This window comes from Myotis myotis, unplaced genomic scaffold, assembly GCF_014108235.1.
Source record: "Myotis myotis isolate mMyoMyo1 unplaced genomic scaffold, mMyoMyo1.p scaffold_m19_p_6, whole genome shotgun sequence".
Lineage (NCBI taxonomy): Eukaryota > Metazoa > Chordata > Mammalia > Chiroptera > Vespertilionidae > Myotis > Myotis myotis.
In genome coordinates, this window is record NW_023416368.1 from 100,366,689 (window position 1) to 100,380,450 (window position 13,762).

Below are 13,762 nucleotides of genomic sequence, written 5' to 3' on the forward strand. Positions count from 1 at the left end.
CTTGTCTTTCCTCCTCAGTGCTCTTCAGTGCCCGGCCAAAGGCAGCCCGAAGGACTCGCCCCGAAGCTTCCAGTGCTCCGCCTGCAACGCGCCCTTCAGCTCGGCGCCCAGGTGTGTGTGGGTGAGCAGAGGGCTGTGGGGTCACGAGGTCCCCGCGGGTCACTGTGGAGTGCACTCATCGGGCCTCCCCGTGGCTCGGTGTTCCGGGCCACAGACCTGAAACGCTGTCCTTTCTGCCCGGTAATGCACGCGGTAACCCCGGCCCGGGCTGGGGCACGCGCTCAAAGCCCCTCTGGCCCCTCTCCCTGCCCCGCAGCTGCGAGCAGCACCAGGAGACGTGCAGGGGCAAAGCCAGGTTCGTGTGCAAGGCCGGCAGCTGTGGGAAGCGGCTGAAGAGCAGGGATGCCCTGAAGAGACACCAGGAAAACGTCCACGCGGGTGAGGGGTCCTGGAGGGGGCTCTGACGGGCGTCCCCTCCCGGCCGAGCCGTCTGTCTGTCCACGGCTGTCTGTCTGTCTGTCTGTCTGTCTGCAGCCCTCTGTCTGTCGCTGTGGAGCAGACAGCTGGCCTTCCCTCCACGCGTGTGCGGACAGGCGTTCCCTTTCCCCTGACACTGTTTCTTTTCCAATTCGATTTCGGCAGATTGTCATTTTCCTGCCTGAGTTCATCTGCCTTCTTATCCTTAAAGGAAAATTCCGCTTTTTAACACTTCTCTTCTCCTCTGTCGGGGAGAATGACCGGCTGCCTTGTGCCATGGGGGTTGATTGACTGTTTGGATGAGGACAGCAGATGCCATTGTATTCTTCCGATGGCTGGGTAAACAACGACGCAGGCGTGAGAGGCGACCGTCACGGGGTTGCATCCGCCTGACACACGGTGACTGTTTCGGTTCAGGGACCGAATGCACTGCACTGAGCCAAGCAGACCCCGCACCCTCAGAGCTCGCTTTCCTCCCCGGGAGGCGTGTCCGTAGAGGAGGGTGCAGTCCCAGAGCCCCTGCTGCACCCACTTCCTCCAGGGCATCCTACTGCCTCGGCTTCTGGGCAGTGGGTGGCATGTCTTTCTGATACGAGGAAACTGGATTTCTTGTCCACGACCTTCACATTCAGGAGAGGAGGGTGATCAGGGTCAGCCTCACTGTCCCTGTTTGTGCCTTGTCTCTAATGCTGACACGCAGGGTGCTGCCGGCTGGTGTGAGTGAGTGATCTGGCACTTCCACCTTGTCTGGGCTGCCCTTCAGGTGTGAGCTGCGTGTGAGCCCTGGAGAAGGAAGGACTGGCCTGGAAACAGAGCTTCCGGATGCCCATGCATCTGTGGCCCTTTAAGATTGTTAATAGTCCCTAATTTAACTGTAAGAGCCAGCTCAACAAAAGTGTCTTTAGTGTAGAATATACAATACTAAAGTCAGTAAAATCTGACTGGAATGCAGTTTTAAACTCTGTTAAAGTGCATAGCCCTCAAGTGTTTTTTAAGTGCCTAAAATAGAATTTCCAAATGCTTAAATCTCATTATTATAAAATCCTATATAATAAAAGGCTAATATGCAAATCGACCAAACAGCGGAACGACCGGTTGCTATGATGCACATTGACCACCAGGGGCAGACACCCAATGCAGGAACTGCCCCTTGGTGGTTAGTGCTCTCCCACAGGGGGAGCACCACTCATCCAGAAACCGGGCTCACAGCTGGCCATGAGCCTCTCCTGCCTCCATGGCAATGCTAAGGATATCAGGCTGAGGGACACCCACCCCGCAGTGCATGAATTTCATGCACCGGGCCTCTAGTTTTAACATATTTAAGTTTTGAGCAGAAGTTTCCATCCGCAGGGCTGTGCTGTCCCTTTCCTGGAGGGTGTGTGCGGGTCTGAGGAGGCTGCATTGCCTGTACTCCTGGCTCCTGGCTCTGCATGGCCCGCCTTCATCGTCCATGTCGAGCTGTCGGGTGTAACACGCTCTTCTCCTTTTCTCCGTCTCCGTCTCCGTCTGTGATGTGTTACAGCAAATCTTTCTTGTCGTTTGTGAAGTGAGTCTGCGGTGTAAGTGGAAAGCCAGATGTGGAAACACCTCTGGGACTGTGCGTTCTCCCCGTCGCCGGGCGGGCGGTCTCCAGCCTGGGCTCCCCCAGCCCCAGCTCTGCGGCAGCTGGTCACTGGCCTTGGGCCTTATAATCCTACTCGTTCTGGAAGCCCCTGGCGGTTTTGTAGGAAAGCGTTTATGAAGCGAAGTGCTTGTTTTGCTCTGCAGCGGGCGGGTCATGGAAAATGTGGGGCTTACTGTGCAGCCAGAGGTCGCCGTGCCCACCCTTCGCTGGGCCTGGCACCCCGTCTGTTTCGTTCTGAGCCTCTTGCTTCTTCCTTTCCTCCGTGGCCCGCACAGACTTTTGGGGAAAGGATATTCCATCTTGAGAGCAGTGTCCACACAGGGCGGTGGGATCCTTTGCTGGGAAGGCCGGTATTCCAGGAGAGAGACGGTCTCCCCGCTGTTACACTGATGGTGACAGATGGTCCTTTTAGGGATATGAGTTGAAGATGCTGAGAAGAGAGAAGCTGAGTTGTTGTTTTTTTTAATATATTTTTATTGATTTCAGAGAGGAAGGGAGAGGGAGAGAGAGAGAAACATTAATAATGAGAGAGAATCATTGATTGGCGGCCTCCAGCACGCCCCCTACTGGGGATGGAGCCCGCAACCCAGGCTTGTGCCCTTGACCAGAATTGAACCTGGGACTCGTTGGTCCTTAGGCTGACGCTCTATCCACTGAGCCAAACTGGCTAGGGTGGGCCCTAAATATTTTTGAAAATGGAATCTGAAAGTCAGATATCAGATTTGCCTGAATACAGGAAAACTGAAGTAGTGTACAGGCTAGTGTTGGCTTGCTAGGAGCTGTTGTCCTTGAACCTAGGGATGCTGGGAGGATGGAGAGAACCTTTAGGGTCACCCAGGACAAAGCAGAGTGAAGGTGCTGACTCCCTTAGCCCCCTTCCCACCTTTCCCCTTCGCCCAGATCCTGTGGATGCTCACTGAGATTTTGTATTTATGGGCGATAGCATTTATCTCCATTCTCAGGTAAATAGTCATAAACTGTCCCCCGATCTCTTCTGGGAGGAGCTGGGACTCCAGTGCTAGGAGGAAGATGAGAAGACGTGAAGAGGAAACGCTGAGAAACTCTACTTCCAATGCTCCTCATTTAGCTCTTGGTGGTGTTTTGTTCTGTTTCAGGAGATCCTAAGAAAAAGCTCATCTGTTCCGTGTGCAATAAAAAGTGTTCTTCAGCATCCAGCCTGCAGGAGCACAGGAAGGTCAGTGGCATAAAGATGAGTGCCCATCAGAGCGTCCGATGTTTTTAGTCATGTATGGTGTCTGCCGTGTACATCTAAGTTGATTTCTTATATTGTCATTGATTTCAATAAAAACACAGTAACATGAAAGACTGAGATGTAGAAGAGTAACCTCGTCCAAAGAATATTCTGAGCTCTTGTTCAGAATCAGTAGACATAGTTCCTGAATATTTCCTTCTCCTACAAGCTTGATCCTTGCTGCTTGTTCAGATCTTGGTAGACCTCGATCCTAGCTGGTGGGGGTGGAGAACAGCACCCACGTTGTCTCTAAGGATATTAATGTCACTGATGAGCTTGAGGTGGCATTTGCTTCGCGCCTCTGACGTAGCCCTTTTGAAGCCATAGGCAGCTTTGACCGATCCACATGGTTGGGGACATCTAATGTCTAGTAGAGGTTGGTTGCAGTATTTCACATTGCCAGTAGGTGGTGCTTTAAGACGATGCCGAATTACATTTTCGTCTAGTGCAGTGGCTCTCAACCTGTGGGTCACGACCCCTTTGGCGGTCGGACGACCCTTTCACAGGGGTCGCCTAAGACCATCCTGCATATCAGATATTTACATTACGATTCATAACAGTATCAAAATTACAGTTATGAAGTATCAACGAAAATAATTTTATGGTTGGGGGTCACAACATGAGGAACTGTATTTAAAGGGCCAGAAGGTTGAGAACCACTGGTAGTGTAATAGCCTACATTACTGTATACTATCCTATATTCCAATAAGATATACTCTGATCCTTATTTTTTTAAATATATTTTTATTGATTTCACAGAGGAAGGGAGAGGGAAAAAGAGAGAGAAACATCAATAATGAGAAAGAATCATTCATGCCTTGACCAGGAATCGAACCATGACCTCCTGGTTCTTAGGTCAACACTCAACCGCTGAGCCAAGCCAGTTGGGGCGTGATCCTTCTTGAAAGTTACTTATTTTGGGATTGAAATTAGTGTTATTACTACCCATATCAATGGACATTTATGTACGTTACTTAACGTTAGGCATAAATAAATAGCATTACTTATCATTTTCACTTTAAATCTGGTTGTTTTATTAAACCTTTTTAGGAGTTTTGAAAATAGCTTTAGCCTGAATTTTCCACTATAAAGAAGATATTTAATGCAAAATTGCTTTCATGCACAGTAAATGCTTTCTATTTTATAATTTGGGTAATATCAGTTCAATTCAACCTTTAAAAGTGTTTCATGATTCAGGAGCCATGAGAGTTAGAAGTATACAAATATGATTATTATTGTGCAGTATTTTAAGTTTCCATTTTATAAATGCATTAATCATTTTTATGTTGTAGATTCTAGTAAAAGTTTAGCATTAAAAATGAAAATAAATATGATTTCATTTATGTGTGGCTGAGAAGGCATCTCATCTTTCTTAGAGCATTTTGCCATCATAAAGGGCATTATTCATGTGTTACAGAAACGTAGTTAAAGAATATGAACCTGTACTTACTATCTTTAAATAAACTGCATGCTGAGCCCTTGCTCCTGTGGGTGGGCCTCGGATGGTGGAAGAGACAGCCTTCCAGATGTCCCAGGCAGGGTCTCTGCACCACGTGGTCCTGGCCGTGGGAATGCTGTGAGACTCGCCTGGCTTTCCGAGGGACCTGGAGCTCTCTGACCCCGCCCATCTCCTGATCAGATTAGATCAGATCAGTTACTTTGCATCCTGGGATACAAGTCAGACGAGTGGGATGGCATCTTTTGCTTCTCCTTGTTTCTCTCCCTTTTCCCTGCTTTTCACAACTGCTTTGGCCAACTCACCAAGTCAGCTCTGACCAAAGCGAAGGTGCTATCAGCCTCCGACCTGCCATTCGTCGGGCTCAGAATTTAGGCCAAGACTGCAGCCCTGGGTTCTGTGTCCCCACTTGCTCCCTCTTTTTAGGGCCACTTAGATCAAGGGGGCCATTTGCCGGGAGACAACGGCCTTCCCCTCGTTGCTCACCACGCACTGCCATCCATGCCTGGACAGGACTTCGCCGTGACCTTTCTCTCTGCCAGGGCCCAGCGGCTCTGCTATTATAACACACTGTGTGATGCTTTACAGAAAGGCTAGCTTTAATATGCACTAGGTAGGTCAGCAGTATTACATAGTTAAACAGTGTGCAATCTTATTTTCTTTCAACTAGAGGCCCGATGCACAAAATTCAGGCCGGGGGCCTCTGCTGCTTCTGCCACGGTTCCCCCGCCGCAGCTTTGTCCAGAAGGAAGGATATCTGGAAGGGCACCTGGTCTAATTAGCATGTTATGCTTTTATTATTATAGATGACATGGGTTTACTAATTAACTTAGGCTCATTGCAATCTTCTATATAATAATAGCCTAAGTAACCGTTGCGGCGGAACGACCAGAATGACCAGTAGCTATGATGTGCACTGACCACAGGGCGGCGGGGGAAGGACAGACAGATGCTCGACTCAGGAGCTGCCCCCTGGTAGTCAGTGTGCTCCCACAGGGAAACCCCCTGCTCAGCCAGAAGCTGAGCTCATGGCTGGCGAGTGCAGCAGCAATGGCGGGAGCCTCTCCTGCCTCCGGTAGTGCTGAGGAGCAGCGAGCAGACAGGTGGTAAGGAGTGAGGGGTCCAGGACTGCGAGTGGGCACAGGCAGGGCTGAGGGACACCCCCACCCCCCAGTGCACGATTTTTGTGCACTGGGCCTCTAGTTTTAATATACATAGGATAGAATGAACAAATTAGGGCTGAATTATAATACATAGTTTAGGTTATTGCCGTAGCAACTTCCACATGTTTATACTTTTATTTGAGCTCTATGAAACGTATGTGGCTTTGACAGTTGATTTAACTGTTGATTTAACCTTTTGCAGATCCATGAGATATTTGATTGTCAAGAATGTATGAAGAAATTCATTTCGGCGAATCAGCTAAAACGTCATATGATCACCCACTCAGGTAAATTACATATTTTTAACTTTCTGTTGAAATCACTACCGATGTTTGCCTTGTCACTCAGGAGCGCTGAGAGAGGTCGTCAGGAGACCTGGCTGTTGGTTGTGGTGCAGCCATTCCCCAGCCATGCGGTTTTGAACAAGTTACTTAACTTCACTGGACCTCAGCCTGTCTATGGAGCCAGGGTGGCTGGTCTCAATGATTCCGAAGGTCTTCCAAGCCCCCCTTTAGTTTGTTCCTCAGTCCTGCTTGAGCCTCAGGCTCTGTATTCTTCATCTGTGACATGGGGCACTGGTTCGGACGCTTCACAGCTGCCGGGAAGGGAAATGAGCTGGTTTCTGTCCGTAGTCTGCAGAGGGCCTGACCCGGGGGACCGAGGCCGCAGTTGCAGCCCCTCCATCTTGAGATGCGTTTCCCGTCTCACTGAGGTCCCGGTAAACGTTAGTGAGATGCTCAGACATCCACTTTGAGGATGTTGGTTTTTAAAGCCGTAGTTTCAGTGCAAGCACGTTTGCATCAGAAAGGGGTCTGTAATACAGATTTTTAAAAAGCCAGCTCTGAGGATGATTTGTGCTTTGTGAGGTCTCTTTCTGGAGTTTAGGAAGTCGGTAACGTGAGGCCATGAAGGTCACAGTGTCGCTGAATGCCCACTGTGTTAGGAGACAGAGACAGATGTTTTCTCAAATGAACCTGAGAGGTCGGGAACGGGTGCCCCTCAGAAGGGCTTTGTGAGAAACAAACAGCATCTTCCTACCTCATTGTCAGCATGAGGCGTGTGAGCACAGGGGTTCCAGGGCCGCCTCGGGGCGTGGTGTCTCCCGGGCCGGACTCCCGGCCCAGCAGGAGGCGGGTCTGTCCTTTAAGTCCTCATGTCCATCATGGCCAGGCCACGCCTCGCGCCGGAGTGTGGCCCTGATGGAAGCTCGCACCTACTGGCGGGTTTTCCTCTTGGAAGTGGGATTTCTTCGTTGGACTTTAATGATCTTTATATCTAAGCTCTTCGCACCATCAGTGTACGAAGCGGGTCTCTATGAACCAGCTCCGCTTCCTGGCGAGCAGGCCCGTCAGCACCGGTGGGCGGCGGTGGGGGCCCTGCAGGCGCTTCCATCACGTTCAGGGTTGTTCCCATGAGGAGTCCCGGGAGGGGAGGCTGTTTTCGCTCCTTCGCTCCATGTCGATCTGAGGGGTCTGCTCTCCCTCTCTGCAGAGAAACGGCCCTATCGCTGCGAGATTTGCAACAAATCCTTCAAGCGGCTGGACCAGGTGGGCGCCCACAAGGTGATCCACAGCGAGGACAAGCCCTACAAGTGCAAGCGCTGCGGGAAGGGCTTCGCCCACCGGAACGTGTACAAGAACCACAAGAAGGTAAGGCTGCCGCTGCCCCTTTTCCCGACGCGCTGCCCTGATTTCCCGTCGTTTCTCCTTGAAGCCCTTTCTGTATGTCGGGGGCCGGCCGTCCCTGGAACAGCTGGAGGAGGCTGTGCTGTGGCTGAGCCCTCACTCGGGCCGTGGCCTGGGGACCCCGTGTCTACCTCCCACCCTCTGAGACCGCTCTCTGCACACGCAGAGGGTCCTGTGTCCTCTCTTCGGAACGGCACTAGTCACGCAGGCTTCCTCCTCCTCCCTCTGAGGTGGGGCACGCTGCTCACGTTCCCTCCCACATTCCCTCCCTTGCTGCAAGCACGGGTGCAGTCTGCACAGGTCTGCCTCCAGGCTCTCCACACGCCCGGGTCCCTCCCAGGGCCTGGCCGGAGCCCTGGCTGGTCCTCTCCTGTCTCCTCTGTGTCGGCCCAGCTGTGACCTCTGCCACCAACTCTCTCCTGACGAATCCCGGCGGATTTGCTTCTTGAATCCAAGCTTCAGACCCGCACTTAGGGCCGCTTGCTTGACCCATGACTGGGCATGTCTCTGACCCGAAGCATTTCGCATGTCCCGGGAGGACCTTTTCCTGCCTTTTGCCCCCATAGCCTCTCTCTCGGAGTTCCCTGGTTTTGTTCACAACTAAAGCATAGAATGACCCTGCGCCTTCTTTTAATTTTAGCCCCTTTTTGGAATGAGAAGGCAGTTCTTTTTTTTTTTTTTTTAATATATTTTTATTGGTTTTTTTACAGAGAGGAAGGGAGAGGGATAGAGAGGTAGAAACATCGATGAGAGAGAAACATCGATCAGCTGCCTCCTGCACATCTCCTACTGGGGATGTGCCCGCAACCAAGGTACATGCCCTTGACCGGAATCAAACCCGGGACCCTTCAGTCCGCAGGCCGATGCTCTATCCACTGAGCCAAACTGGTCAGGGCGAGAAGGCAGTTCTTAAAGCTTCTCTCCTCCGCCTAATCCCACCCCTTCGCAGTCAGACGTTGTGTTACCATCCTGCTGACTGCTTAGCATCACGGTCATGCCCGTCAAGGAGGCTTCTCGTCTCCCCACCTCCCACTGCCGTCCCTGCTGCCAGGTGAGCGTCCCCGAGCTCACCTGATCCGCCTCTCTGGGCTCTCGTGTTATTAGCAGATCCCAGTGCTGGGTAAGGCAGAGCACCACCACCCCCCCCCCCCCCCTGCCGCCCCATCCTTTCGCCCTCAGCAGCTTCCCGTCCTCACTCTGCCCACCACGCCTGGAACAGCTGACACTGGTCCTCATGGGTGTGACCTCTAACCCCCCTTCCCTTCCTCCTCCCAACAGGACTTACTTCACGCTGTCATCCCTCAGTTTTCTCTGTTGATTTTTGTTTGCGTTTCCTACACTTTCCGCAAGCTCTTCTTTCGGAATGTTCAGTTTTATCTTACCACCCTTGTGTATGTAATAGGTAATGTTTGCATTGAATTTAGAAAATTTGTCCAAAGAGACTCAACATCTCAGAAATGTCTGTTAACGTGCATTTGTGGTGTAATAAATATTTGCTTATTGATTTTGGTTCATGGAAGCGTGCTGTTAAGGGTCATGTATATACTATCTTTTAAAATACTTCGTTACTTTTTCCCCACTCGCAGTATTCCATTGGATTTATACAGTTGACCTTGAACAATGTGGAGGTTAGGGCGCCGACCCCCCGCCCCCATCGTCGAAACTCTTGTATAATTTTTAACCCCCCCAAAAAAACTTCAATGCTGAGAACCCGCTGTTGACAGGAAGCCTGACAGATCACATAAACAGTCGGTTAACACAGCCTTTGTATGTTATATGCATTGTACACTGTATTATTTCCATAAAGTGAGACAATGAAACGCATAGACATGAAAAGAAAAAGTTAAGAAAACCATAAGGAAACAAAAGTACATTTACAGTATTTACTGAAAACAAAACAAAACAAAACAAAAACCTTGCCTGTAAGTGGCCCCACACCGTCCAAACCCTGTTGTTCAAGGACCAGCTGTAGTTATTCCGGCGTTTGTTGGGACTTTCCAAAGACATCTCTATTGACATCATCTACAAAGTCAGGGTTTCAGCTTCCGTGTTCATCCACCAAGAAATAGAAGAGGCCGCCTTACCAGGAGGGAGCAGGTTTGATTGATGGCGTCTCGGGTGGCCGCTGCCTGATTTCTCGAGCCGTGTGCTGAGCGCGGCCTCAGACGTCGGCCGGGCGCCCACCTTCTGCCTCTGGAATTGCGTGACGGGAACACGCCCCTGGCCCGCTTCCTGCCCGGCCGCTGGAACTCTCTCGTTCTCTCTTTGATGAAACTGATCTGCCCGCATTTATGAGTTTTTCACAGTTTGGCTGCTGTTATGTGCCATGTGGGATTTGGCCCGTGCTCTCGGCACCATCGCTCAGACTGGGGGCCATAAATCATATGGAAGTAATAACGATGTCTTGGGAAGGACAGCAACAGCAAGGCCTGCAGTGTCCAAGGCGGACGCCCCCTCGAGCCTTCGCTGCAGACCCATGCGCGCTTGCTGTGTCTGGTCCTAGCACGTGTTTGCCTTGGTTTCGGGAAACTGTCCGAAGTGGTCTCCAAGCATCATGTGAAAAAAGCGAATTAACCTTTTCTTCTCTCGTGAGTCCCAAGTGGCCAGTTAGTTAAGAAACGGAAAAATGGGGATGTGTAACGCAAGCAGGAAAAACCATTACGAGTCAGACCAACGGGCTTCATTTAGCGTGACTGACGGTGGTTATTTTAAAGCAATGGACACTTTTGGTTGGTTTTTGATTATGTAACCTATGCATTTTTATTATACTTACTTATTTCGGTCAGTTAGTATAACCTTTAGGTTTGCTTGAAAAGGGAATGGACTCTTTCCTTGTGGGTATGACAGTAGGCAGTGACATTTTGAAGGAGTGATTTTTTGTCTCTGAAACGGAATGGCTCTCTGCATCCTCTTGCCGGTCATGTGGGTCAGCGTTAGTCTCCCTTCTCCCTGGTCCTTTCGGTCATCGTGGACCGGATTCATAGCTGTCGTTTAGGATGCAGCTAAAGTAAAGACTGTTTGTCTACATCCAAGGATATTGAGATCCTGTAAATCACAATTGGGCAGGCGGTTCAGAACCGCAGACACAGACACTGCTCAGTTAGTCTTCACCCTCCACCTTATTCACTATCAAACTTATTGCAAAACAGAACTGGGGAGGGTGAGCCTCCTCCTCCAGGCAGGACGCCTGACTGGCAGGACCCGCTGAGATCCGGGGGCTGGCAGTCCTCGTGTGATGGTGGCAGCGTGCACAGAGGACTTGTCCTGATGACGTCACACACAAGCTGCTGGGGACAGAGCTGTGTCTAGGCTAATAAAGACCCTTTTCCTAACCTTCCAGGGGTGAACTCTACTGGCCTGCTGGGACCTGTAGTCACACCTCTCGGAATAATTCCACGGGGCCTCCTGCGATAACTCATCCAGTGAATTCCAAACTCTGGGCCACGGGCACTTTGTGGGTCTTGGAGTCAGTTCAAGGAGCCACGGGGTAGCCATTAAAAATAGCACAGAAAGGGTAGGAATGAGGGTCATTTAATGGACTGATGTGTGTCTGTGTCTGTGTCCACGTGTGTGTACGTGTTGGATTTTTGTTATAGAAAGTATGTCTTTGGTCAAACAGTTCATGTTCATTAAACATGAACCTAATCGCTGCAGATCAGACTTTGCTCAGGTGAAATGTTGTAGCTCTTAAAGGAAAGGACTGGTCTCTCTCTAAATAGGTTATGGATTAGGCTCTAAAAGCATAAGGTACGTTTTGCACAGTAACAAAAAGCATCCTTGACAATTTCTTCGGAAGGGGCCACATTGGAGACTAGACGTCAGTCCCGATCGCTGCATCGCGGCCACTTGACTCCACCTTTGCGTGGGTTTCTCCTCTTGCATCTGCTGCAGGGGGCGCAGCGGGTGTTCCTGTAGGGGTCTGATCAGGCTGTACCTGTGCTCACACCACCTGCCTTTATAGGCTAGCAGATGAGGGGGCTGCAATGTGCTACCTGCTTCCCTATATTCACAGAGCTTCATCGTGGAAGAGAGAATACACTTGTTAGGATCGGGCAGCTAATCCATGGCAGACACGGTAAAGGCAGACTTTTTAAAAAATATAATTTTATTGATTTCAGAGAGGAAGGGAGAGGGAGATAGAAACGTCATTGATGAGAGAGAATCATGGATCAGCTGCCTCCTGCACACCCCCTACTGGAGATCGAGCCCACAACCTGGGCAGGTGCCCTGACTGGGAATTGAACCATAACCTCCTGGTTCATAGGTCAGCGCTCAACCACTGAGCCACACTGGCTGGCGGTAGAGGCAGACTTTTAAGTTAATGCCAGTGTAGTGAGCCAGAGGGTCCTTGTTGGAAGCAGTGCTGTTAGAACAGCGGTTCTCAACCTGTGGGTCGCCAACCTGTGGGTCGCGACCCCTTTGGGGGTCGAATGACCCTTTCACAGGGGTCGCCTAAGACCATCGAAAAACACACATATAATTACATATTGTTTTTGTGATTCATCACTTTGCTTTAATTATGTTCAATTTGTAACAATGAAAATACATCCTGCATATCAGATATTGACATGACGATTCATAACAGTAGCAACATTACAGTTTTGAAGCAGCAACGAAAATAATTTTATGGTTGGGGGTCACCACAACATGAGGAACTGTATTGAAGGGCCCTGGCATTAGGAAGGTTGAGTACCGCTGTGTTAGAAGCATCTTGGTTAGAAGCCTGAGGGAGCATCTGTGGGCAGCGTGGGGGACACGCGCCCTGAGTGGGAACCTAATCGCGGCCCCCCCAGGAAGACTCTTGACAGTTACGGGCGTCCCTTCTGCTGGCAAGTGCCCTTTGCTCGCCTCGGTGCCCTTACGGCTGCGGGATTTAGAGCTGGCTCCCTGGGTTATGGCTTTGTGCTAATGGACTTGTGTCTTGTAAGCAGTGCAAGGGCTGGGCTTGGCCACACGGGCGGTAATTCTGTAGGAACATCGCTGACATTTCATAATCCCAATTCTCTGTGTGGAGCGAGCTGCCTTGTTCCTGTGTTGAGCTCAGCGAAACAGATTGCTTTTCTGTCTTTCCAGTTGCATTCGTTTTTGTGAGACCGAGGCCGAGGAAGGAAGCCAGTTATAAAGCCAACAGTAAAAACTTAATTCACAGGCCTTGTTAACAGCCAGATGACGCACGTTGTAGGCAGCTTTCAGTTTATTCTGTGACCCGATGGGACGGTAACGTGCTTCTGATATGCAGACATGAGTCGTTAATAACAAAGCTCTCTCTTTTAAAAAGAGACTGGTTCTAACACACATATTCCTGGAGCATTTTCTCCACGTTTATTTTCTCTCTGTGCTTTCTCTGAATTTCACGAAAGTTCTCTTGCTTTGCTGCGTGACCCCGAGAAGAAGACCATCTCCGCAGATGCTGGTGCTGTGGAGCCGTGGCTGTGACTGAGAGCAGGTTATCATCTCAACTGCCAGTGGCCCGATGAAACCTGTGTTCTGTGCTCATGAAATTAATATTTGGTCTGTGCGGCTAGAAGTGTGCTGATTTGGAAATTATGATATAAAAGTTATGCTGCACTTGGTGACATTGTATTACGTGTGATGAACAGTGTGACACGTTTTCTCGTGTGTTTCCACATCTGCACTGGCATCAGACGTGGTGCATCCAGGGTCTATCTCATCGGCTGGTGCGGGGACCCGTTAGCGCAGCGGCAGATGGTGGTGCCATCAGTGACTTGGCATTTGAACGGATGAGCTATAGCTCAAGGATGATACGATTGAGGTCGGTGAAAAGTTCGTCTCCCTTTAGAGGTGAAAAATGGAAGGCTAGGTCACTTCACAAAAGCTGAGTTTCACCGGGTACTTGTGAAATCTTCTTGGGGCCCTTGCCGGTTTGGCTTGGTGGATAGAGCATCAGCCTGCAGACCAAAGGGTCCCTGGTTCGATTCCGGTCAAGGGCACGTACCTGGGCTGTGGGTTCCCCGACCCTGGTCGGGGCTCGTGCAGGAGGCAACCAGTCATATGTCTCTCACATCGATGTTTCTCTCCGTCTTTCCCTCTCTCGTCCACGCTCCCTAAAAACCAATGGAAAAATATCCTCGGGTGAGGATTAGC

At 50.3% G+C, this 13,762-nt stretch overlaps 1 protein-coding gene across 2 annotated transcripts in view; it reads left to right on the plus strand.

Moving 5' to 3' along the window:
- The window catches only part of PRDM5 (PR/SET domain 5), a 113,759-nt gene that overhangs the window by 57,265 nt on the left and 42,732 nt on the right, over positions 1-13,762 (plus strand). For both annotated transcript variants that reach the window (XM_036315173.1, XM_036315174.1), the window contains exons 6-10: positions 19-111; positions 317-438; positions 3,217-3,296; positions 6,175-6,259; positions 7,464-7,621. In XM_036315173.1, the coding sequence (XP_036171066.1) occupies positions 19-111; positions 317-438; positions 3,217-3,296; positions 6,175-6,259; positions 7,464-7,621 (538 nt within the window). The remainder of the gene's footprint in view (positions 1-18; positions 112-316; positions 439-3,216; positions 3,297-6,174; positions 6,260-7,463; positions 7,622-13,762) is intronic.